The following is a 25835-nucleotide window of genomic DNA, read 5'->3' as shown; positions in this document are numbered from 1 at the left end:
TATTTTGCATCTTCTTCTGTATACTTTTGGCTAATGTCTATTGCAGTCTGCATGGTGTTACTCAGTCGTTTGCATTTGTTACACATTGTTTGTCTTATTCGTTGTTTAAATGTAAATGCAGCATCCTTTGCATAATGAGTGGTGATATAAGCCTTTTAAGACTCTTCGAACGAACCTCTGCTTTTGCTTAAAGCCGATGTCCTGTTGGTATCGGTTTGTGATGTATGGCGTTTGTTTTTGTTGGAAACTTCTGTCTTGATGATAATGAACTTGTTGATATGAATTTTAAACTCTCGCAAATCCCACTGCCATATCTCTTTCTCTGTTGTGATTTTTTTTTTAGCATATGGTAATTCTCAATTTTGTTTCCAATGTCAAAGTTCTTACGTTTTTCCTTAGAAATCTTTGTTTCTGTTTTTTGGTTATTTGGTTATGAGAAGCTACCTCTAGCAGACTGTCATGCTGAAGTTTATCTGCACTTAAACCTGAGATGTGTCCCTTTTGACAGGAGAAATACAACCCTCCTGCCTAAGCAGTCAGTGCGACTGCTTAGGCAGGAGAATTTACATGTGGCAGAGTGCTTTGCTTAAGCTCATCTGGATGCTGAAAAAGCACAGGCGTCAGTTCAAAATGAGCATCTCGACTGGTGCCTAACTTTAGTGAACATTTTGTTAAGTTTTGTTATAAGATCATCCAAATGTGTGAAAAGAAACCCAACAGCTGTACCAGTACCATCTGGGCCCAGGTCAGTCCGTCTGGTTGCCTGGAGTGTGGATCACAAAAGCCAAACCTTCCTGGGCCGAAAATAATGTCAAAGATTTCTTCTGTGTTCAAGAATCTTTGGACTTTTTGTAAAGTGTAAACACAAGGTCAGAGATTTTCAGGTGTTGCAAAACCAGATAAGAAGCAGCAGGGGCCATACTCAGACAATCTTCCTCTTCTGCAAATAGAACTACTGAAAAAAAGTTTTTCATGTTATTTATATTAACTGTTACATAAATCTGCTTTGAGACATGTGCTTGTTGGCATGCACAAACCAAATAACTAAAAACTCTTGTGGAACAGCATGAATAAATTACCTACATTTTTTATTAGAATGGTCAGCCCCTCCGAAAATTTGCTGCCCTCCCCCTAATGGCCCATCCTGGTAAAACTGTCCTATGTTGGTAATAATTCGAATAAACGTGAGCACAAGAGAGATGAAACATTAACATTAACTTATAATTATTTATTCCTGTTTAAAACACATTATTATGGATTTCAAAATCTTATTTGGTTTTCATATGTACCTATTTTCAGTGATATCAACTTTAATAGCAACGTCTCTCTTTTTTTGCAATATTTTTCAAGCAACCTATATTTGACAACAGCATAATAAAACTGGAAATTCTGTTTTTTGTGCGCAATCCCCAATATTTTTAGTGGTCCCTATATAGGCCACCCTTATGAAAAAAATCTGGAGGCGCCACTGATAGATAAGCGGAAGAAAATGGATGGATACTTATGATAACACAGAGGCAGTACTTGGCACTCCCAAAGCTTTACAGACGTTTTTCCAGAATCCTGTTTCTCTTTCAACACTTTCTTCTTCCACCTGGTTCTGGGAGAGTTTTATGCGTGAGAAACGGAGAAGACGGACCATCTTTAAAGAAATAAACCTCGTTTTAAACAAACGGGATTGGTTGCCAAGGTAACACAGCCGGGCACGTGCGCGCACACCTGCCGCAGTTTGAGTTTAATTAAACTGTCTTTGCCCGTCTCCTCAGTTCAAACCAAACCACTGACTCCGGTGTGCTGTCGCTGGGATGGCTGAACCCCGGAGAGTTCAGCTGTTTACTCTCAGCAGTGATGCGCCCTCTTCTAACTCGCCTTCGACCCACAGGTGTCCGTCAGGGCTTCCGCAGATGGAAGAATCCCGCTCAGACCGACCCGCTGACACTGAAACAGTCCGGCTCGTCCTCACATTATTTGAGCCCGACGAGCGGAGCTTCCCGGAGTTCAGCTACAGGCAGCTTGTTGATGACAAGGTGGGATTAAGTCACGACGTCCACCCTCCTAACCTGTAACCAGTTAAGATACAAACAGACCCGTGACTGTAGTTAGTCTAGGTTAAGAAGGCTAAATATATTTTAGGCTTTTGGCTAACCACATGAATTTGTAAACCATTTAAGGTATTACACACATAAAAAGCAGTTCAGTTTTAATTCAGTTTGAACTGCATTGCTAATTCAGTAGCAGCCTTTACTTAGTTTTTTTAAACCACTTTTGAAAATAACTTTTTAAAGCCAGAGCTGGGTTTAAAAGTTAGATAATAGTCAAAGTGGGACAAAGATCTGCTTAAGTAACACTCACAGTGGGAGTAAATTGCTGTTCTGAATGACTTGATTTGTTAATCTCATGAAAAACTAATAAACATGCTGGTTGCATTGGAGCCAGACATGTGTTCAGTTTCCTGTAAAACAATGGTTGGCATGGCATTTGATGGGTTTCAGATAAGTCAGTCAAAAGTTGAAGGACCACTGAGCAGACTAGAGAAGGAAGAAAAGAGGGAGAACGATGAAGTTGCTGCCATTGCAAGGAAGTTGGAAGAAAAATATGTGAGTAGCCTTTTACTCTTGTAAACATGTAAACAGATTTTGTTTGGGGTTTTTTTTTGGGGGGGGGGGGGGGGGGGGGGGGTTGTGAGGGTTGATGGGTGCTTGTCTGCGGCTGGTTGGCCCAGAAGTCAGCCTGGACACGATAACCTGAGAATCTCTTTTGATCAGGTTTTCTGAAACTCTTGTGAAACAAGGTGTGTTTAAATAGGCACTTGACAAATAACAGCCAATAATGACTGTTTGGTCATCTATACTGTTCAGAAACTGCAGGTAAGAATACAATGTGATAAAGAGAACGTTCATATATTAAGGCTTAATAAATTATGTTCACTTGTGGTGACACAGGTGGTGCCTCCGAAAGCAGCCTGTTACTCCTTTTGTTTTTTAAAAAACAATTACCTTATTAACCTATAACATTAAATTGATGTGTGAACAAAAGGTAGCGATCACTATGATAAACATTTGTAAATGGTGCAGTAATGTTATGCTTCCTCTCAATACAGGGTGCCAAACCTAAGAAAAAAAAGGACCGCATCCAGGACTTGATCGACATCGGATTTGGTTATGATGACGAGGATTCTTTCATTGACAACTCTGAGGCTGTGAGTCGGTGTTAGAACACCTTTTGAAATTTCTCACAGCTGGTATAAACTCGTCTTTGCCTGCTGTGCTGCACAAAAAGACGGTTTGATTTATAGATTATGACAATAACCTCACTCACCACTGAGTAAATGTTGTTTCTGCTTAAGCATTAGCTCGCTGCTGCACGTGAAAGCTCTCAACAGGCATCATGTGTACTGCTTGTGGTTATACAGTCCCTCAGTAGTTTCTGTAATTGTATTACATACTGCTTTTAGTATGACGAGTTCGTGCCATGCTCCATCACCACCAAATTTGGTGGGTTCTATGTGAATTCGGGCGTGCTGCAGTTCCGCCAGGCCTCTGACACCGAAGACGATGACCTCACAGCCGAAGAGGAAACGCTTGAGATGACAAAAGTAAGCAGTAAGAGTACATGACTGGCTGCGCTGGATATTTTGGCAAATCTGCTAAATAGATTTAAAAGGAAATTTTTTTATTGATCCTCGTACCCAAACTTTTTTTTTTTTTGCACCAACATTTTGGTTCTTTATAACGTTTTTGAGTTGTTTTCAATACCTTTGAACAATTTCCCAGAAACGTAAACTGAATAATGATCAGGAGAAGCCAGGGAAGAAGCTGTGCAGAGCAGATGGAGAGATAAAAAGCAACATGGATCATAAGTCAAGGTGAGGCTGACCAAAGTTAGATACTGATGCTGTAAAGCTGACTTAACAACACTAAATTATTCCCTTGTAATTTTCTTGTTTTGTAGCTCTTTGTCTGAAATTGGGCAGACTGATGAGATTGAGATCAAAAAGAAGAAAAAGGCTGTTAGGACTCTGAGCGTCACCAGCATGCTGAAAAAGTTTCAAAAAGAAAAGGAGAGAGAGAGACAGAAGAGAGCGAGGGACAAGGCAGCTGCAAATCTGGGTGCAACAGCAACCCCTCTGTTTCCTGCAGATGCAGGTGGGGGTGGAGGCATGGGGCTAACTGACCCTCTTCTCAGTTTAATTGGTTCAACCAATGACCACGCTCTTATTCAAGCAGCCAGCACAGTAGATTTTGATATTGATCTGGACTCTCTGTTAGAAGTCAGTGAAGAGATCTCATCGCCTAAATCACTTCCTCAACCAGCATTAGAGATGCAGCTGATCCAAAGCAAAACGGATGATCCCGTGCAGCTCGACACCTTTTCTGATTCCAAAACCCGAACTTCAAATTCAAAGAATAATTTTCTGGAGAAATGTGAACCAGAGCAAACCCAGCTTGTGTCAGATTCCAGTTCTACATCACAGAGCGCCCCGCTGCCAGAGGGACTTCCCCCAGCGCTGAAAGACAGCATTAGAAAACTCACAGCGGTGAGATGTTATGTATTTCTGCTGAAAGGAAATGCCTGTGCACACTGTATAGGATGACAAACTGATTGCAGTTTAATGAACAATGTTTACACTGATTTTTAGGCAGCCAAGATATCAGAGGGAGAGTCAAAACTCAAGTTCTTCAGTCCAGATATCAACTCAATCCTGCTAGAGTGAGTTTTCCCAAGTGAACATATTTAAATGTAAAACCATTGAGTGTGGTGTTTAAATGCATGTTTCTGCTCTTGGTGTTTTGGCACAGCATTGAGTTACAGTGTCGGGAGCAGAGTGGGTCACTGCGCTCCAAGGTGTACACACACCTGTCGTCTTTCCTGCCCTGTAGCAGAGATACGCTTCTCAAACGTGTAAAGAAACTGCTAATCGCACAAGTGGTGAGTGTGCTCATGTGTTCAGCTGCATTTCTATTACAGAGTTGTAAATTATTTATACTTGTGTGACCTGCTTCTTATATGTGCTCTTGATAAGGGGGAGCTCCCTGGGGTGGAAGATCCCATGCAGAAACTTAAAGATGCCATTGGAAGATCTATGCCTGAGCAGATTTCATGTTTCAATGAAGAATGTCAGGCATATGAACAAGTCAAGACTTCAAAGTAAGTTCATTTATTCTTGGAAAATGGAGGTGAGACTATCAGCTACTAGTGTCTATAATTTTATTTAACAAAATAAAATCTCCTTTCCTACTTACCACGTTGTCTCATCTCCCATTCTTTGCCACAGTTGTGGCTGTATTTAAATATTACAATCTTTTCTTTAACTTTGAACTTGTTACCCCTCTGCCACAAAAGGCTGATGGCTGACACAACCAAATTGTACAATTTCAAAAAGGCAGATGCGACATGAACATTACTCTACAGCATGTACATGCAACTGCTAGGCTGGGATCAGCATTTACTCAGCTTTAACAGCACTCTGGCTTCTGGGCTAGCTTAGCATTAGCATGTTGGCTGTGCAGGTGCTTGCAAAGAGAATTGGACTACTGGGACCATCCCTAGCCCTCTTTGACAATGGCATTTTCTGTTTATCTAAAGAGCAACAGAGGACAATGATGAGGAGAAAACTGGGAGAAAAGCAGGTCCTAAGAAAGTGTTCAAGTGGAATGAGGAGATCAGGTAAGCTGTAAAGATCAATCACGTGTTAACATGCTTTATTTCAGTAAGATCTTTTAAAACTGTGCTTTAGTCCATGAAAACGGACACTTTGACCTGTTCTGTCATTTAGAGAGTGTTTGGGCCAAGTGCTGAAAGCAAAAGCAGACAATTATAAAAAGGAAAGGAAGGGGGAACAGGAGGTTGAAGAGCATCTCAAGATCTTTCTTGACAATGAGGTCAAACCGCTTTGGCCAAAAGGGTGGATGCAATCTAGGTAAACTATAATGGTGCAGTTTCAGTGCTGAAACTTTATTTTCATACTTTTAACTATACACATGTTACCACTTAAATGTCTTTTTTCTCTCTCAGGGTTCTGATGAAGGAGAGCAGGAAATTGTTAGATCTCTCGTCATTACTGTGAGTGCAGCGATGTGCGGAATTAAATGTTGTTACTTGTATGAATTTCTACATAAAATGTTTAAAGTTATTTACCAAAAATGCAAGCATTGTTTCACATGTTTAGAACGAAGAAGGCCAAGTGTGAGAAGAAGCAGTCATGTTCATTCTCAGATGACTGTAATGACGATCGGGGAAATTCACCACTGACAGAAATGTCCAGAGGAGCAGCTTCTGCCTTCACTGAAGGCTCCAATATACTCAGTTCTGTTCACGAGGGTGCTGCCATGAAGAAGGGCGAGGTCAAAAAAGTGGATCTGAATGTCAGAGCCACCTCAAATGCAGAGTCTGAGAAATCTCAAGTTGATGAGACTCCCACTCATTCCCTCCTGGATCTCCTTGCTGAACAAGCCCTGGCTCAGGAGCAACACCTCCCAGGGCTCCAGGAGCTCCTAGCAAAAGCTGCAAAAACCAAGTGTTTTGTTCATCACTGGAGCTTTTCGGAGACACAGAGTTCTCCCCTCCTCCCTCCTCCTCCTCAGTCCAGCCCAGTTGGTTTCCCAGCACAGAGTACATGTGGTGACATTTTGCCTCAGATGCTTCAGGTTGGAGGCACCAAACATGCAGATGCTGTTCAGGTGCAGAGAGTCTCTGAAGGTAATGGTGCTACAAAATGACAACCTTCAACAAAGACATGCAGTAAGTTGTATATTTTCTTTTTGCTCTAACATTACAACAACTCTGAATTTAGAGTAGTGCTCCTCATGTTCAGTTTTCTTTCTGTCTTAATAAAAGGGGACGAAAAGGGGACACTCCAATGATTTAGGGAATTAATTGGATAGCAGTTTTATAGAACTGAACTAAAATTACCAGAAATGCTCAAAATGACAAAAATCAACAACCGAAGGGACATGTTTGTCCTGGAAACAAAATTAATTTCAAATTCAAATCTCATATTTAGACAAAATAAAAGATGGCTGTTGCTCCAAGGTTCAAAATTGGCTCCAAAATCCTGAAACCTGCATTCTGTCTGCTAAGAGTGAGAGGATTATCCAGGATGTGTGTTAGCTAATGGTTTCGACACGACAATGGCAGCAAAAACTTCATTGTGGGACCAAACCAGTGTGTGACATCATGGTTTAGTAGTTTACGTTTTTATCAAACACAACACATTAATTGCTGCAAGATGCTTTAAGTATTCCAATAAGTTTCAATGTCAAACTAAAAGCTTTACAATCAACATTTTGTCAAGTAGATAAAACGTTTTTCTTTTTAGATGGAGCAGAATCCTTGAAGATGAACTGGGCACATGATGAGGTTCTAATGGAGTAGTTCTTATACTAAAATCAACCAAGTTAATGTCTTAAACTACACACTTTCACTTAATACATAATAAAGAGAGCATGTCATAGGTGTTTATTTGGTGCTTTATTTTCTTAACATTTTGTACAGCAACTGAAGGTTTTAGTAACAAATGAGTCCAAACAACAAAAGGTTCAACTGCCTAATTAGCTTATTTAAGCTGAAATTTATTGTGCAATGAAAGTATTGCAAGGAGTAATGCAGGAGCTGTGAATAAGGATGTAAAAATAAAATGTCTCAACAAGCCTAAAGGACGATGAGGAAGTCTAAAGTTACCCAACTAAAGAGCAGGCTGTTAGACAGTTAGCCTCTTGTACCCTTTGGGTGCAGCCTTTGGTTTGACAGCTAACCCAGACAGTTTCCAAAAGGGGGTGGAGCAGGACACTTGGACAGTGAGTTGACACATGCATTATGCCCAAGGATTTATTTTATGTTTTTTTACCCTCACCCACATCAACACATTGATCCAGTTTTCCAAATCCAAAGAAAATCCTTCCAAAAACTCTTGGATTCTTTACATGGCAGGATGGGGGCATAACTCGGCATTTCTTCAGATATCAAATAGTAATGAAACACCATTGTGATGTTCTAAAGAAAATATGACAACCAGATATCTTTCTGGAATCCTTTGCTGGACTGTCTCACCTTATTTCCAGTTTCAGCTCTTGAAAAGTAAATTGTTTTTAATTAAATCATACTGCTTTCACATACCCATGAACACTAAGTGACTAAGGACTAAAATGTGAATTTCTTTCTAGAGAAGCTTTCAGTCTGGAAGATGTGAACTTTGCCTTTTGGGCAGATTACAAAGACAGCTTAGTTACATAAGAACATGTACCTGGACAGAAGTTCAGCAACAAAACGATTAAAAAGAACAACTAGAGAGCATCATCTGCTTTTAGTGAGACTCCACTGTCTTTGAAATGCACATAAAGACATTCACATTCAAAGCTGAGCCTTGAGGACACAAGAAGTGACACAGCAATGAACATTTCTCTGCATTTTCTACAGCAGGAGCACTTTTATCCAAGTAACATGGAAAGAGGAGCTTTTAAGGTTTTACACGTGAGTTATCATCTGGGTAAGAAGAACAAGCAGCAAGGAATGTCCACAACAGCTGTTTGCAGTTCCTGGAAAGCAGAAGAGACCGTTTTCAGCACAAGATTACTCCAAACCTTCGGTTTAGGATTCTTCTCATGAATTTACATGATCATATATCAGAACAAAAGATTTCTCAAACTCCAGGAAGGATGATTTGGATCAATGAAAGTAGAAATGTTAACAGGGAGCATTAATTGTGCTTAGTAGTAATGCAGACAGCCCTACCTCTGGCAGAAAGGATTTTCACTTCCACTGTGAAGTTTTTTGGAAATAATCCTTTAGCTTGGATTGTGTAATTTCCAGCATCCTTTTTATTTAAATGAGAGGGTGGGGCAACTATCTGCCCATTTCTGAACCAGGTCACTGATGGCTGAGGGTTTCCTGTCACCTCACATGGGAATCTCTCGCCCTCTGTCACCTTAAGTTTTACAGGACAGCTAAGCTGTGGTGCAACTGAAACAAGAAGAAAAAACAATCAGTGGAAGAAAAGACACGTAATACATTTCATCTAACCAAGGAAACTCTGTTTCTTCACTTTTCTAGTAAGAAGAAAAATATGGTTTAAGCAGTTGTATGTAACACTTTACAGCTGACAGGTATATGACTGGAGAACAAAGAGTGCAGTTTCATTTGAAGTAGTTTGAATATGTGATTCTTGAAATTGCATAAGGAAACATTACACATAACAGCTTTATATTGCCTCATTAAAATGCCTCTTGAGTGTTAAACTGGTTCGTAGAGCAGAAAGTCTTCAGTCATATGTTATTAACAGTGCATATATTGTGACTATGGCAGAAGCTCTGGTGGTCATTTCCCACAGTCAATAAGTAAATAAATATTAGGATTATCCACACCTGAACTCTGTTGATATGTTCTTTGCTGTATTTTCTGCACAGTTGTCACTCCCATGTAAAAAGCAATTTTGGAAATGCTGTTGGGGCTTTACCATAATATTGCATCCCGCGCACTGAGCAGATCAGGTTATACCTACAGAGCTGTTATGCTGTTTTAAGCTTTGATAACCATATGCACATTAAACGTAGCCTGGGTAAGCAGTTGTTCAGTGATGCTGGGAAAGCTCCAAGTGGCAGAACTGGAGCTCAAAATGTACGTGTTTTAAATGGATGCTGCAGTGTTTGAAGCAAATAGCTTGCATCCACCCTTTTGGCCTTACAGAAAAAGCAAAGAGGGATCCTAAAGATGTGGAGAAGGGAAAAAGAACTAAAGGGGAAATTAAAAAACAGAATCCACATAAATTCCAAAAATTCGTAGCGCAGATCACTGGTTTCACTTACAGAGTCTTTGTGATGCCATCACTGGAAGGTGCTGTGGTCCTTCAGGTCCCAGCTCAAGTTTGGCGTCACACCAGTACTGAGCTTCAGTGTCTTCCTTACTGGATACGATGTTCAGAGTGAAGCTCTGAGTAACTGGTTTCTTCTCACTGGATGTATTAGAGTGCATCTGAGCCAGCATTTTCTCCCCTCTGTAGAAGGTCACGAGGACGTTTTCAGCAGGCGCAACCTCTGTAACGTGGCACTGTAGAGTATACTGATCACTCTCAAACAGTGACTCATTGTGATTTAGAAATGTGATGGATACTCTGTCTGGAGGCTCTGTGGAGAGGGGTTGGCATATCAGCTTGTAAAGTGCTTCATGCATGTCAGAAGGATAATGCTGTTGACTTACTGTAGACTATTAGGGTGAGTTTACTGTAACACTGTCCTCCCTGTTCAGATAGGGCAAAACACACAGGCTTGATGGTCCAGTCAGTCATCTTCTCAACACTCCAGACCAGAAAACCTTGTGATGTAAAGTTAGGACGGTTCTGGAGTGGCAAAGGGTAACAAATCACAAAGCTATTCAGATTTTTCTTTTCTTTTTTTCCCTCAAGTGAAGGCAATGAACAATAAACACAATGGATAGTGTGTGTGTGTGTGTGTGTGTCACACTCAAATGTTTCAGCCCATTAAACTAATTTCAATATTAACAAGTAAACAAAATGCTGTTTCTAAATGGTGTTTATTATTAAGGGGAAATTAACTGTGGTGTATCACGTCTTTGAAAAGCGGAGTTCAACTTCTGTAGCCACACACAGGTCTGATTACTGCCACACCTGTCCTCGATCAAATCTCTTAAATAGGCAGTAGACCAAAAAGTCCTCAAAACCTTGAAATCATGCTGCGATCGAAGGAAATTCGGGTACAAATGAGAAACGATGTAACTCAGATCTCAGTCTGGATAAGGTTATAAAGCCATTTCTAAAGCTATGGGACTCCAGCGAGCCACAGTGAAAGACATTATCCACAAATGGCGAAAACATGGAACAGTGGTGAACTTTCACTGGCCGAACAAAGTTACCCCAGGACCTCAGCAACGACTCATCCAAAAGGTCACAAAACACCCCGGAACAAAGAATGGTAGGCCTCTCTTAAGTTAAGGTCAGTGTTCATGACTTCACCATAAGGTAGAGACTGGGCAAAAATGTCCCCAAATGGTTCCAAGATGAAAACCACTGCTGAGCAAAAGGAACATAAAGGCTTAGTTCAGTTTTCCAGAAAACATCGTGATGATCCCCAAGCCTTGAAAAATGGTCAGACTGGGGTGTGTCCCATTACTTGTGGCATAAAAGTAACACAGCATTTCAGAAAAGGAACGACATACCAACAGTAAAACGTTGTGGCAGTAATGTGATGGTCCAGTGCTGCTTTGTTGCCTGGGGATCTGGGAGACTCGCTCTGGTAAATGGAACCATGAATCTACCAAAACATCTTGAAGGAGAATATCCAGCCTTCTGTTTGTGCCCTCAAGCTGAAGAGCACTTGGTTTTTGCAGAAAGACAGTGATCCAAAACACACCAGCAAGTCCACCTCTAACTTAAGAAAAAGAGCAGGACTGCTTTGGAGTCCTGACCTGAATCAGATTAAGATGCTGTGGCATGACCTTAAAAAGGTCATTCATGCTTGAAGAACCTCGATTTTGGCTGAATTACAACAATTCTGCAAAGACAAGTGTGCCAAAATTCCTCCACAGTGCTGTAAAAGACTCATTGCCAGTGATCACAAATGTTTGATTGCAGTTGTTGCTGCTTAGGGTTGCCCAACCAGTTATTAGGTTTAGGGGGCAATCACGTTTTTACACAGAACAATGTAGGTGCCCCGCTATGTGGACCCCCAAAACTAGTTCATGCATTTATTACATCTAGGCTCGATGATGGTAATTCATTATTATAAGGATGCCTTAAAAACTCCCTGAAATGCCTTTACTTGAGGTGAAATGCTGCAGCAAGAATACTGGCATAGACTAGTAAGAGAGTACATATTTCTTCTATATTGTCTTCTCTTCATTGGCTCCCTGTTAAATCCAGAATCAGATTCAAAATCATCATTCTAAAATATGTCTTTTAAGAATTTCTAGTACTGTATCATCCCATCAGATCACTTCACAGTCAGACTGAGTTCACTTGTGGTTCCTAGAGTATTAAAAAGTAAAATGGGAGACAGTCTCCAGCTTTCGGGCTCCTCTTTGGTGGAACCAGTTCCTAGTTTGAATTTAGGAGACAGATTCCCTCTTTACTTTTAAGTTTACTCTTAAGACTTTCCTTATTGACAATTATGCTGAAATTATGCTCTCTCCCACAGTGTCTTTTTGCCCTGTGTCCTTCTCTTCACCCCCAACCAATCTCAACAATTGCCTGCCCCTCCGTGGGCACGGTTCTTCCACGGGTTTCTTCTCGTTAAAAAGTTTTTCCTATATAAATAATATTGAATTGAATTTACCTTCACCACTTCTGCTGCTTCCATGGTAACCTTTTCATCTGCCTTCCTCTGATTTACACATCTATCCTGTTTTAGTTGTACTTTCATTCCTCTTCTCCTCTGAGCATACCTCCACGTCTCCAGGTTCTTTTCCACCTACTCCATACTCTCACTACTGATCACAATTTCATTAGTGAGCATCATAGTCCATGCAGACTCCAGCCTGGCCTCATCTGTCAGACTGTCGATCACTACTGTCAACAAGAAGTGTCTCACAGCCGATCCCTGATGTACTCACACCTCACCAATGTCTCGCTGTCCTCATACATGTCCGGCACCATCCTTGCATCTTCTGCCATTCCTGACTTCTTCAGGCAGTACCACAGTTCCTATCTTGGCACCCTATCATGTCCTTTAGATCCACAAAGACAGTGCAACTCCTGACCTTCTCAATACTTCTCAGTCAACGCCTTCAAAGCAAATATTGCATCTGCAGTGCGCTTTCTTTATTTCCCAATACACTTCACACTTAGCATAACTCTCTTTGCATTGGTTATGAAGTTGTGAAGACTGTGTGATGAAAATATATAGCTCTCTTATATAAAACTGCAAAGTGAGGATATAAGCCTTATATTTAGTTTAGTTAGTGGGTGTTGTTTGGTTCTCAACATATAAAACACTGTGTATAATCAAACACTGATTAACCTACCAGTGGGACTTCCCAACCAATGCCAAAATACCCCATTCTTTGTATGGAGCAGTTCGCTTTGACTGGATCTCCAAACCTGTAAAAGGAGATACGCAATTAATTCCCTCAGACACGCAGATGATTCTGTTAATTTGGTGACTGTTTCTTGATGTTGCCTCTTACATTTCAATAAAAGTCAAGTAAAAGTCATGACAGCAACTGAAATATTTAATAGTTCGAAATTGATCCAAGATAAAAATCAGAGTGCTGATCTTTGCATCATAGATTTCAGAAGCTCAACATAACAGGACTGCAAGGTCAAAACCTCGTGAACCTTTCTGAACAATGAAATACCACAAGGTCACCATGTCTGAGTGACACCAAGCTATCATTTTACTGTCCAAAAAGGCTTTAAACTGCACAGATGAGTGAACAGCAAGTTAGTGCACACAGACTCTTATCACTGACCACCTATGTCAGCCTGAAATAATCACTCATTCTTTTTGCCATACCTGACCACCACAGTGGAGGGTGATATCTTTAGAGGGCAGAGGACACTTTGTGTTGATTCTCCAGGTGCGATGGGAGAAGCGACAAGGCTGACATTTGGAAAGGGAAGTGCGATTTCTGGTGGAAGAGATGGTGAGTTAGTGAAAACAGCGTATGAAGTACCTGAGGTTAAGGGAGTGGGAGAAAGAGCAAGACATAAGTCATGAAAGTAAACACTGTGTACTGTATCTTTAAGGTCTGTGCAAAATCCTTTTGCACTTTTATTTTTCTCAGAAATCCACAGAACAGGTTTTAACTAAGAAATAAAAAAAGATCTAATTTTCCTCGCTTTACTATAATAATCCAAGTCTTTAGTTGCTAAAGCTTTCCTTACGAATGTCAGCTTATGCAACTTTAGACTGCATGTTGTACCTTTCTGTCTAAGTTCAATCTGTGGGGCAGCAATACTGTAAAACCTTGTGTTACGTGTACTTTTTTTTAATAAACTGGAAGAAAACCTCAAAATACTATAAAATGTTTCGTGCAGGCTCAATCATCCAGGTAAGGAAATCCCAAAATGTTGATTCTGTTCATCTGGATGTAGAGTTTTCAGTGGGAGAAACACTAGCAACTTCTTCAGTTGAGACTGAATGAGGGACAAACATTTCTCCCACTGAAAACGCTACGTCCAGATGAACAGAATCAACTTTTTGGGGTTCATCCATTGTGCTTGTAAAAAAAAAAAAAACTGTTAAAAATTCATTGTGAGCTTTTTGTCTCCACCTTCTGAAAGTGAAAGTAGCTACAAAAACACTGCAGAAAGTGATTTTTTAAATTTACTTTTTTAAAAAATGTTTATTTATTTATTATTTTGCCTCTGTAGACCACCACAATGGATTTTTAAATGTATTTAAAGAAACTGTTCTTAATACTTGGAGGAAAATCCTTTAATCACTCCCTGGATTTTCGAACCCATGGACAATTACTGTGTTCCCTCCCTTGAGATGCTTTGCCAGGCCATTTCTGCAACCACTCGCACCCCATTTGTGTGTCTCTCTGCATTCAGTTTCATTTTCAGTCACTGAAAAGCTGCTCTGCTGGGAGTTGCGGTATGCTTTGAGTCATTATCTATTTACGCTGTGAAGCACTGTCTTATAAAATTTGGCTGAACTTGGGCAGAGAGCCCTTTACGCTTCAGGATTCATCCTGCTGCTTTTATCAGCAGTCAGTTAGCGGTATGGATCCATACCGTGCCATAACAGTAAACGGCTTATGAAATGAAACACATTACATCATCTGTAAAACATGGTGGAGACAATGCCATAAGATGGAAAAACAGAACATTAAGGAGGATACTGTACATGTAGACCTAACACACTGAGTACCTGTGATGTTAAACCCAATACTATAAATAAAAACATGAATAAAAGGATGGGTCTCCTCCTATGTTTGTCCTGGCACTGTAACCCACATGATGTCATGAGTAATTTTTTTTTTCTCAGTCTTAACACAATACATGCAAGGGTCAATTAAATTTTGCCATCTCATGAAATAATGCTCATTTTAGCTGATCTATTGTGAACTATTGTTTCATAACATGCTGAATACACCCAGTGTGTTCCTCTGAGGAAGGAAGGACACCCTGCCCAAATCGTAAGAACTCGCTCCTCTTTTCAATTGACCATTGTTCCATCGAGTCCTGGGGTTGTTCTCCTGCCTATCAGATGATCTCACTGGCAGTAGGCGTGCCGGCTGTCAAAATTTATAGTTGTGTTTCCCATGTGCCACTCTGCAACGTGAACAATGCAGTACAACTGCCAGCTGGGTTAGCTTACAGAGAGTCTCCTGACCAAACCAGGATCACAAGTCTCAAAACCTGAAGGATAAATGACGTCTTTTTTTTTCCTGATTTGCAGATCTTTGGGAATGGAAGCATCCCCAAAGATGGGATGGAAATCTTTAAGGAAAAGCCTGCGTTCAAAATGTGAATGGGAAGTACTGTCAGCTAAGTCTGTCTAAGAATCACAAATTCAAATTTCTTCTGATGCAGAATGGAGCTTTACATGTGTAGATAATGTTTTGTGTTATGTTTTCAAATGTCTCATGTTTGATATGATCATGTGTAACCACTTTGAATCCTCTCTAACAACATATTACATTTTTTTAAAGTTAAATAGTTTCCTACAATTTTGGAAAAACCTGAGCTGAAACACGTGGATTAGGTTAGCAGAGTAAAAAAAAGTAACTTTACCCTCAGAAAAGTGATCACATGTCATTTTTAACTACGAATCAATTTGCCTCAGGGGTTCTTACAAGCGCAGCCACCACACTCTGCCCACTCATCATCAGTCCCAGTTATCTCTCTTGTCACACTCTTTAACCTTACTTTTTAACCTTATCTGCTTCTATCGCCCAATTGGCTTCTACACTGAACAGGTTCTTCTCATCAGAGCTGCCCACTGCACCCACTCAGTCATCAGTTCACTCACCTGAGTGGAAGAGCTGAAACAGCATGAGCGCGACGGCCCATCCAGGAGAAGCCATCCTTCTTCTATGTCACGTTAACAGCTGATCGATGCTGACGGTGCCACAGCCTGAGACTTATGAGGTAGCAGTGGGTTCTTTTAGTTTATGTGGAACTGTGGGGTGTGTGAGTGTGTGTATGTGTGTGTGTGTATGTGTGTGTGAGTGAGTGCACGTGTGGGTGTGGGGGGGGTGTATTTGCTTTGCTTCTGTGTGTCTGAAGTTGATGACGAGGGAGTTCCTTTGCTCTGGCCTCTGAAACCCACCATGGGCGTTCTCTGTTGGTATATGAAGAGAGGAAGGAAGGGAGGGTCAAGAAAAGTAGTAATACAATGGCACTTTTTTTGCCCCCCCCCCCCCCCCCACACCCCCCACCCACCCCCCCCCCCCACCCCCTCCCCCCACCCCCCCCCCACACCCCCACCCCACACCTCCCACCCCTTCTCACCTAGACAAATGGTAGTAAGGTTGTTGGGCAGGAAACAGGACCTCCAGAGCAGAAGTCTTTTGTCTCTTCGAGAACTCTGGGAAGTAGCAAGGGAGTGTTAACCTTAAGGTGTGAAACAGTTGTGTACTCAGGGTAGACTAATTTTATAAATCTGACATTATCTCAGCTTGGTGCGATGCATGCAATTTATTTTAAAAACGGCACAAGTGGGAATTTCTTCTGAATGGGTAATGACGGTATGTTCACAAGCGTTTTATTTAATCAATCCCCCTAGTTTTAATTTAACTAGTTTTTCACACATATACTGGGTTTCTTTCCAGGGTTGATGCCATCATTTTATTTAAAAATCGGGATTTCGCAATGTTGAACTAAGGCAAAGCCGCCTATTGGTGGGAAACAGGACCTCCAGAGCAGAAGTCTTTTGTCTCTTCGAGAACTCTGGGAAGTAGCAAGGGAGTGTTAACCTTAAGGTGTGAAACAGTTGTGTACTCAGGGTAGACTAATTTTATAAATCTGACATTATCTCAGCTTGGTGCGATGCATGCAATTTATTTTAAAAACGGCACAAGTGGGAATTTCTTCTGAATGGGTAATGACGGTATGTTCACAAGCGTTTTATTTAATCAATCCCCCTAGTTTTAATTTAACTAGTTTTTCACACATATACTGGGTTTCTTTCCAGGGTTGATGCCATCATTTTATTTAAAAATCGGGATTTCGCAATGTTGAACTAAGGCAAAGCCGCCTATTGGTGGGAAACAGGACCTCCAGAGCAGAAGTCTTTTGTCTCTTCGAGAACTCTGGGAAGTAGCAAGGGAGTGTTAACCTTAAGGTGTGAAACAGTTGTGTACTCAGGGTAGACTAATTTTATAAATCTGACATTATCTCAGCTTGGTGCGATGCATGCAATTTATTTTAAAAACGGCACAAGTGGGAATTTCTTCTGAATGGGTAATGACGGCATGTTCACAAGCGTTTTATTTAATCAAACCACTAGTTTTAATTTAAGTGGTTTTTCACACATATACTGGGTTTCTTTCCAGGGTTGATGCGATCATTTTATTTAAAAATCGGGATTTCGCAATGTTGAACTAAGGCAAAGCCGCCTATTGGTGGGAAACAGGACCTCCAGAGCAGATGTCTTTTGTCTCTTCGAGAACTCTGGGAAGTAGCAAGGGAGTGTGAACCTTAAGGTGTGAAACAGTTGTGTACTGAGGCTAGACTAATTTTATAAATCTGACATTATCTCAGCTTGGTGCGATGCATGCAATTTATTTTAAAAACGGCACAAGTGGGAATTTCTTCTGAATGGGTAATGACGGCATGTTCACAAGCGTTTTATTTAATCAATCCCCCTAGTTTTAATTTAACTAGTTTTTCACACATATACTGGGTTTCTTTCCAGGGTTGATGCGATCATTTTATTTAAAAATCGGGATTTCGCAATGTTGAACTAAGGCAAAGCCGCCTATTGGTGGGAAACAGGACCTCCAGAGCAGATGTCTTTTGTCTCTTCGAGAACTCTGGGAAGTAGCAAGGGAGTGTTAACCTTAAGGTGTGAAACAGTTGTGTACTGAGGCTAGACTAATTTTATAAAGGTAGGGGGGGTGTAGTAAGGTTTTTGGGCAGGAAACAGGACCTCCAGAGCATGTGTCTTTTGTCTCTTCGAGAACTCTGGGAAGTAGCAAGGGAGTGTGAACCTTAAGGTGTGAAACAGTTGTGTACTGGCATTGTTCCTGGAGAAGGTATTTAAGTGAGACCTATGCTAGGCTCAGGGTGAACTCTGCATTCGTCGCGACAACAACACCACTTTCTTTGAGATCATCAAAACTATCATCGTTCTTTATAACATGGACATCTTAAACGGTAAGTAAAACAAAACCTATTATTGTATTTTTAAAAGTGTTATGTTAACATATTATAGGATATTCAAACTATCTTTTTCCTAAAACAAAAGCTTGATTTTTAGGAGTTCGGGAGAACGGCACAGCACCCTTTTCTTTAGAAACGGGGGCTTTCACAGATGGATCAACGTCTCTAACAGGCACAAGGTGTGTACAGAATTACGCGATTTTTAATCGTATGTATGTTTTAAGCTTGCGATTCTTTTAAATTATATAATGACAGAGTTTTTCTTTGATTTGTTCCAGGGTTAACAAACTGAGCAGGAAAACATTCAGACACCGTGACCACAGAGCCCATCCTTACAAAAGGTATGTATACAACGGGGGTGTATAATTGTGTATTTTAAAAAAAACAGCAAATGGGTTTAAACAATTCCAAATGTTCTAAAACCGTCCGTTTTACACATACAGACCCACGCCAGAGAACCTTATGTGCGGAGAACCAGGGCCGTCAGGAATACCACACACTACAAGGTAAGCATAGGTATATATAAATTAGATAAAAAGAGATAGAGAGGGAGACACGCTTATTCTGTTTGAAATGGGTACATGTATAAATGTTTTAACACATATCTATCTTCACAGACTGCAGCACAGTACCCCTCCTCATAATGATCAGGACACCGTACTCCAGACGTTTTTGGAATGTTTAAACAGTATCGACCTCCCAGAACAACAAAAAGCTGGAGCTTTGTGCAACAGTGGAGAGTCAGAAACGATCTTCATCAGCGGTCCTGCAACACCCCCGAGTGAGTGCTTGCCTCGTGATTTCTCTGATGTTTTTGAATACAGTATATCAGATTTCGATCTTGTTCATATACCCACCCCACCAGAATGTGTCAGAAATAGCATTGATTCACACGTAGATTTTGTAGACGACGGTATAACAGACTCTCAAATATCAGCGGCATATGATGCTTACATGAAGGTTTCAGACGCTCAACCTGTTGAACAGAGTCATATAGCTGCATTAGTTGATAAATTATGTTTGATTGAAGCTAGACTCAATCAATACCACCAAGAAGCACAGATACAAAACCAACAGTTTATCAAATTCATAAAAAAAGTGTGTAGTACATTAGACATCATCTGCAGCAAAATTTCAAGACCCTGACTTTTAAAATCCAGACCATGGACCCTCCAAATAAATTATTTAAGCATAATAACGGAACCTCCACTCCTGTTAGATGTTTTGACTTAGAGACTTTTATGCAGTGGGTTGAAGAAACAGATAACAAATTAGACGATATTATAGCTAGACTTAATAGTGTGCCTGCATCAGCCTCATCTGATACACATCCTTGTCAGACTGTTCCTACGCCTGCTATTGATGATGGGGCTATTGTTGTTGTTAATAATAGTGATAGTACATCAGGTGTTGCTCGGACCAATGTTGTTACTGATGCTAACCGTATTGCTGCTGCTGCTGTTATTGAGTCTGTTACCGCTTCTACTAGTACTACAGACACACATGCGTGTCCGGGCGCCGCTGCAACACCACATACACCCTCAGTCATTGTAAATTTCTCACAAAGTGATACTATTGTGATTGAGCCCGTTGTGCAATCTGGATCTGGCAGGCGCTCCCAGCCACACATTAGAGAGATACCTAATTTTAATGCTCGCGAATTGCGTGAGCGCCTTGATTTTAGGGGTATAAGTCTTGATCATCCAGAACAAGTACCTGAGCGAGTGCGCGAGTGCTTAGCCAATGTGGTAGACCGAGCTGTGGCTGGATCTCAACAGGGCAGTGTTCTAAACGTGGTCCTGCGTGGCCCCTCGCTGGCTTCAGATGTTCAGGCTGTTTTAAACGCTGATGATCGGTATGATCCAGAGCTGTTTCTCGATCGAATTGCACAAGTTATGCAGAGTAATGATGAATCTATCGGTGATGATGAATTAGAGTTTATTGTCACGGTAGCTCAGAACAGTAGTGGTGGGGCTCGCTTAAGACTGGCACAAATCCCTTATGATGAGATTCTCTCAAAGAAAGGCAGACATTTATACACACCAAACAACACACACAACAATTTGTGCTTCTCCCTATGTATAGCACATTCATTAAACTCATCAGCCTCTGAGCTAGAAAAACTCGCTACAGCTAAACGGATGCATGCTGAAGTAGGTCTATGCGACACACAGCAAGTATCATTCACCGACGTCAGTAAATTTGAAAAGCGCTTCAACATTAAGATTGTAATCTATTACCACACAGAAGGGCGTAAACGTCTGGAATGTTTTTTCACACATGAAGAGCCAAACACAAACACGTTGATGATGTATCTCCATAATCAACATTACCACATGATTTTAAACCCAACCGCTTTTCTTGGTGCATCCTATGTGTGTAATTTCTGTTACAGTACATATAATACAGCATTACACCATAGCTGTAAACATAGATGTAACACATGTTATACACTCTGTCAACACCACAGGGGTCCCACAGTGAAATGCAGCGACTGTAACCGCATCTGCAAATCACAACACTGTTACCAGCAACACAAATTACCTGAATTAAAACATAACATGATCCCCTGTGATAATATGAAACATTGCATGCACTGTGGCACCACATATAGAGAATCCAAGAAATCGCCACACAGATGTGCCCAGCCTAGATGCGAGCACTGCCGCGAGCCTAAATTACCCGGAGACTCCGACCATCAGTGTTTCATACAGCCTGTTGAAAAACAGAAGCCTAGCGATAAATACATTTTATATGATTTCGAGACTAGGTACCACAACGGTAAACACGAGGCTAACTTTGTGTGTGCGTCTGATCTGAAGGGCAATAAGTTCACATTTAACACATTAAAGTGTGTGGAGGCGTTTGTGCAACATTACAGACGCCCAAGGTTTCGTGGGTACACTTTCATAGCACATAATGCATCTGGCTTTGACAACTACATACTCCTCGAGTACTTTGTCAGACAGTGCATAACACCTAGTGTCATAATGAGCGGCAGCCGTGTGATTTTAATGTATGACAGGGACTATGACCAGCGATGGATTGATTCGTTCAGCTTTTTGCCCATGGGCCTTGCCAAAATACCCTCTGCTTTAGGTTTTCAAGACCTGCAGAAGGGCCATTTCCCACACAGGTTTAATACGAGGGATAATGAGCATTATGTGGGCCCGTACCCAGACCCCTCCTTCTACGGCTATGAGCACATGTCTGAAAGCAATAAGGTGCGATTCATGGAATGGTACCAGGTTGCCTCACAGAATCCCTTTGATTTTCAGGCTGAACTTAGGCGTTACTGTGTTAATGATGTTGATGTCCTGCGTAAAGCATGCAGCATTTATCGTGACACGTTACTGGGTTGTACACAAGTTGATCCATTCATGTATACCACCTTGGCTGCATTTAGTATGGGTGTGTATAAAACACTGTTTCTGCCTAGAGACACGCTCGCTCTCACGTATGACGGGGCATACGTTGAGCAGAATAAGACGTTTTCTAACGTCTCTATCGAATGGCTTCAATACGTGTCCCACACCACCAACAAAGTGGTAAAACATGCTCTCAGAGGAGGCGAACAGAGGGTTGGACCGTATTTTGTGGACGGTTTTGACCCCACAAGTAATACAGCTTATGAATTTGCGGGATGTTTTCACCACGGCTGTGTCAAATGTTACCCCGAGAGTGAAGTTAATCCTGTCAGCAAAGCATCCTATGGACTGCTGCATCGTATGTTTTGTGACAAAGTTGATTCACTGAGATCACAACACAGTGTGAGCGTAATAGTGATGTGGGAATGTGAATGGGCTGCCTTGAAGCAGACAGACCCTGCAGTTGCGGCTTTCATGCACACATACAGAAAGCCAGAACGCATGAATCCCCGAGACGCCCTTTTTGGAGGTCGCACAAATGCTATAAAGCTGTACCACAAGGCTGGTTGTGATGAAAAAATATTTTACTACGACTTCACCAGTCTCTATCCCACAGTACAGTCTAAAAAAGACTATCCTGTAGGACACCCTCAAGTCATTTACACCAACTTTGACAAGCTAGAAAATTATTTCGGCTTTGTTAAATGCACAGTGCTCCCCCCTAAGGGTCTTTTTCACCCCGTCCTTCCCTACAGGTGCCACGGAAAACTGATGTTTCCACTCTGCAGCATGTGTGCTGAAGACCAAAACCAGCATACTGCATGTGGGCACAGGGACAGTGAGCGGGTCTTGAAAGGCACTTGGGTCTCATTTGAGCTTGAAAAAGCTGTTGAGAAGGGATACAAGGTTCTTGCTATTGATGAGGTGTGGCATTTCCCCAATAAGACCGACACATTGTTTAAAGATTATGTGAAAGCCTTCCTAAAACTCAAACAGGAGGCCTCGGGGTATCCTGAACACGTCAAGACACCTGACGAACAGAAGAAGTACATAGACGAGTATTATGAGAAGGAGGGAATAATGCTAGACCCATCCAAGATTTGTGTAAATAAAGCTGTTCGTAACTGTAACAAGCTGTTGCTAAACTCGTTATGGGGTCGTTTCAGCATGAGGTCAAATATGGCATCATCAGAGCTCATTACAGACCCTTCCAGATTTAGCCAACTAATGTTTAGCGACCAGTACGACGTGCGTCAGTTTTGTTTCATCTCTGACGACGTCGCAATGGTGCAGTGGCGGCATGCTGATGGTAGAGCTTCCCGTGTGAAGGACGTTAATGTCTTTGTCGGGGCCATGACCACTGCACACGCCAGACTCATGCTGTATGATTTGCTAGACAACTTGCAGCAGCGCGTGCTGTATTGTGACACGGACAGTGTCATTTTCACGGCACGCCCTGGCGAGTGGATGCCTCCTCTAGGTCCGTTTCTGGGGGATCTCACAAGCGAATTAGACTGTGGAGAGGGTGGTGTGGAGGATTACATAGCGGAATTTGTTTATGGTGGGCCAAAATGCTACGCGTATCACACATCGCTGGGCAAGACCCAGGTCAAATGTAAAGGCGTGACACTGAACGCACTAAACTCAAAAGTTGTCACCCACGAATCCTTGAAAGGTTTAGTCCACAAGTTTGTAACCAATCAGACATCAGACGCACACCTAGTTGCCGTGTCTGATAGCATCAGACGCGATAAAAAGAAACTTCATTTGAAGAATAAAACCATTGTGAAAAAAGTTAAAGTTGTTTACAATAAGCGCCGTGTGCTCCCAGACTATACAACCGTACCTTATGGATTTTAAATTAGAACAGGGGTTTGACGCGCGGTTGCAGCACCCGTTCAGTATGGTGGTCAGCGGTCCCAGTAACTGCGGCAAGACTTTTTTTGTTAAAAGCATAATTGAAAATTCTTCCAGGATTATATCATGCAGCATTGACAATATTGTATATATATACTCATGCTGGCAGCCATTATATGACCAGCTTCTTAAGATAAGAGACATAAACTTTGTTAACGGTATACCCGAATCTCTTGCTGATGACACCCTTCTTCCTGCAGAAAAGAACAATTTGTTAATTATAGACGATGTAATGAACGATGCAGCTAACAATTTAGAAGTACAAAATGTGTTCACAAAGTATGTGCATCATAGGAATTTGAGTTGTATATATCTGGTTCAGAATTTGTTTATTCAAGGAAAATCCAGTAGAACCATTTCCTTGAACACTAACTACCTAATATTGTTTAAAAATCCGAGAGATAAATATCAGGTTATGCTTTTAGGTAGGCAAATGTTTCCGGGTAATACTAAATATTTTATAGAAGCATTTAATGATGCCACATCCACAACATACGGGTATCTTTTAATAGACTATAAAGCTAAGACCCCGGACTATTTAAGACTCAGAACAAATTTACTATCAGAGCGTCCGGTTGTTTACATTCCAAAACAAAAATCAGCAAAGAGGTGAAAGGATGTCATCACGCATGCGGAGGAATCTGTCTCTGTTGGAGATGATATACAGGGCTCCTCCTACTCTACGCAGAGTTATTATTAGTAATTCAAACTTAGATTTTATCAATGCGCTGTGTGAGATAGCCTTTAATGTATTGCATGGTAACATTCCACTGACCAATCAGCAGTACAGACAGCTGAAAAAGAAAAAATCAATAATCAGACTGATTGCAGACAAAAAAATAAAAACTTTGAAAAAGAGAAAGACAATCAACCAATCTGGAGGGTTTTTACTACCGCTATTAGGGGCTGCAATCCCTTTCATAACCAGTCTGATAGCAAACAGGTGAAAATGGAACATGTGCAAAAGATGTTTTTGGTACCCCAACACCAGTTGGACTTAATAAAGCAACAGCAGCAGCAGCAGCAGCAGCAAACAGGCAGCATCAGACAACAGTCTCAGAACGAGTTGGACAAGGAGATGTTACAAGTGTTACAAGATTCTGACATAGATGTGTATGAGAAGGCTAAAAAATACAGCGATATTCTCCAAAGATACCTTACCCTTGTGAGACAAGGTGCCCGTGAAAAGAATGTATTGTCTTTATCATTACCTGAACAATTTAACAGGGATGTGCAACCCCAGTCGGCGGACACATCGCCTGTTCATGGTGATGCAGGGGTGAGGGATCTTGTTGCGGAGAATGTTTTAACACACATACCTAAAAGGAGTAGGAGGAATGCAGAACTTATTCTATCAGCGGTGAGCCGTTCGCCACACTTGATCTCTTACAACGACAAAGGCGAAATTGTTGTTGATAAACACACCATCCCTGGTTCACACATTTATGATCTAATTAAAGGCGTCACAACCACACACACACCCTCTGAGGGTTTGAGACCTATCGGCTGGACAGAGTTTTTAAAAGCTGTCTCAGATTTAAACGTACCGTTATCAGCCATATCTAACACAGGCATACGTAAGACCATCGCCATGTATAAAACCGATCACACACTGTCTGAAGACCCTGGTTTTTTAAAACACACACCAAAAAAGATCACCCCTGGCGGACCGCTGCGACATAGTACACTAAAAAAAATAAAGAATAAAAAAAACAAATTAAAGGGGGGTCCTGTAGAGTGGTTGGATTTTTGAATTCAGGTTTTTTCTTATTGCACCTGAAATTGTTTTTCTGCTAAAAATATTTGCTGTTTGGTGTTTTTCTACTGTAATGTTTTTTTTTCACTTATTGCTGCTAAATTGTTTTTGTTTTGTTTTGTTTTATTTTATTGCTGTTAAATATATTATGTCTTTATTACTGTTAAATATATGTTTTTCTTTTATTACTGGTTAATGTTTGATTTCTTTTATTTATGTTTAAACAATGTATGTTGTGAATCTATATATTTATATACGAGATTTGATAATAAATACCATTGACTCGATTATCATGCTCTCATGTTGTTTTTATTATTCTCATTAGTACATGTCAGTATCCGCATTGCACACACACGTAATCACTGCATACAGCAACAGGTTGTATGTTGTTGACAAATCGACACACCATAGCATCATTACAAATTAAATCAGACCCATACATGTTAAGCAGACGCTCATAGGATACACCATTTTGCACATGATATAAAAAAAATACACAATGTTGACCGCATGT

General features: G+C 41.0%; 3 protein-coding genes across 3 annotated transcripts; 2 read left to right on the top strand and 1 right to left on the bottom strand.

Annotated features, from left to right (window-relative positions):
• The first annotated feature begins 1734 nt into the window (after positions 1-1734).
• On the top strand, positions 1735-7446 carry ubn1 (ubinuclein 1). The gene is made up of 14 exons (XM_006804359.2): positions 1735-2027; positions 2493-2597; positions 3101-3199; positions 3455-3595; positions 3774-3865; positions 3952-4537; positions 4640-4710; positions 4800-4929; positions 5024-5148; positions 5587-5667; positions 5777-5920; positions 6016-6063; positions 6170-6741; positions 7319-7446. The coding sequence occupies exons 1-13, from the start codon at positions 1806-1808 to the stop codon at positions 6717-6719; spliced, it is 2394 nt and encodes a 797-aa protein (XP_006804422.2). The 5' UTR covers positions 1735-1805; the 3' UTR covers positions 6720-6741; positions 7319-7446.
• A 5-nt stretch (positions 7447-7451) lies between these two features.
• On the bottom strand, positions 7452-16046 carry LOC102795411 (hemicentin-1-like). The gene is made up of 7 exons (XM_006804357.3): positions 15927-16046; positions 13461-13575; positions 12970-13045; positions 10192-10330; positions 9801-10118; positions 8731-8958; positions 7452-8534 (listed from the first exon to the last, which is right to left on the bottom strand). The coding sequence occupies exons 1-7, from the start codon at positions 15979-15981 to the stop codon at positions 8464-8466; spliced, it is 1002 nt and encodes a 333-aa protein (XP_006804420.1). The 5' UTR covers positions 15982-16046; the 3' UTR covers positions 7452-8463.
• A 2212-nt stretch (positions 16047-18258) lies between these two features.
• LOC148102475 (uncharacterized) lies at positions 18259-19583 on the top strand. The gene is made up of 5 exons (XM_087842401.1): positions 18259-18274; positions 18378-18459; positions 18559-18621; positions 18724-18786; positions 18898-19583. Exons 1-5 carry the CDS (start codon positions 18259-18261, stop codon positions 19424-19426), a joined length of 753 nt encoding a protein of 250 aa, XP_087698527.1. The 3' UTR covers positions 19427-19583.
• The last annotated feature ends 6252 nt before the right edge of the window (positions 19584-25835 follow it).

Source organism: Neolamprologus brichardi, chromosome 6, assembly GCF_056152115.1.
Source record: "Neolamprologus brichardi isolate AB-2024 chromosome 6, ASM5615211v1, whole genome shotgun sequence".
NCBI classification, from domain to species: Eukaryota; Metazoa; Chordata; class Actinopteri; order Cichliformes; family Cichlidae; genus Neolamprologus; species Neolamprologus brichardi.
Note: the sequence above shows the minus strand (reverse complement) of the source record. Positions and strands in the feature narration are given on the sequence as shown.

What these genes read in the sequence shown, in the direction of transcription:
- ubn1 (XM_006804359.2), top strand. Translation starts at nt 1,806, where the DNA reads ATGGCTGAACCCCGGAGAGTTCAGCTGTTTACTCTCAGCAGTGATGCG. An exon ending in AAACGCTTGAGATGACAAAA is followed by an intron (nt 3,596 to 3,773) that starts GTAAGCAGTAAG and finishes ACAATTTCCCAG; the next exon opens with AAACGTAAACTGAATAATGA. An exon ending in AAAGGGTGGATGCAATCTAG is followed by an intron (nt 5,921 to 6,015) that starts GTAAACTATAAT and finishes TTTCTCTCTCAG; the next exon opens with GGTTCTGATGAAGGAGAGCA.
- LOC102795411 (XM_006804357.3), bottom strand. Translation starts at nt 15,981, where the DNA reads ATGGCTTCTCCTGGATGGGCCGTCGCGCTCATGCTGTTTCAGCTCTTC. An exon ending in GATGGCATCACAAAGACTCT is followed by an intron (nt 8,959 to 9,800) that starts GTAAGTGAAACC and finishes TTCTTGTTTCAG; the next exon opens with TTGCACCACAGCTTAGCTGT. An exon ending in GAAAATCCTTTCTGCCAGAG is followed by an intron (nt 8,535 to 8,730) that starts GTAGGGCTGTCT and finishes TCTGCTTTCCAG; the next exon opens with GAACTGCAAACAGCTGTTGT.
- LOC148102475 (XM_087842401.1), top strand. An exon ending in ACGTCTCTAACAGGCACAAG is followed by an intron (nt 18,460 to 18,558) that starts GTGTGTACAGAA and finishes GATTTGTTCCAG; the next exon opens with GGTTAACAAACTGAGCAGGA. An exon ending in GGAATACCACACACTACAAG is followed by an intron (nt 18,787 to 18,897) that starts GTAAGCATAGGT and finishes CTATCTTCACAG; the next exon opens with ACTGCAGCACAGTACCCCTC.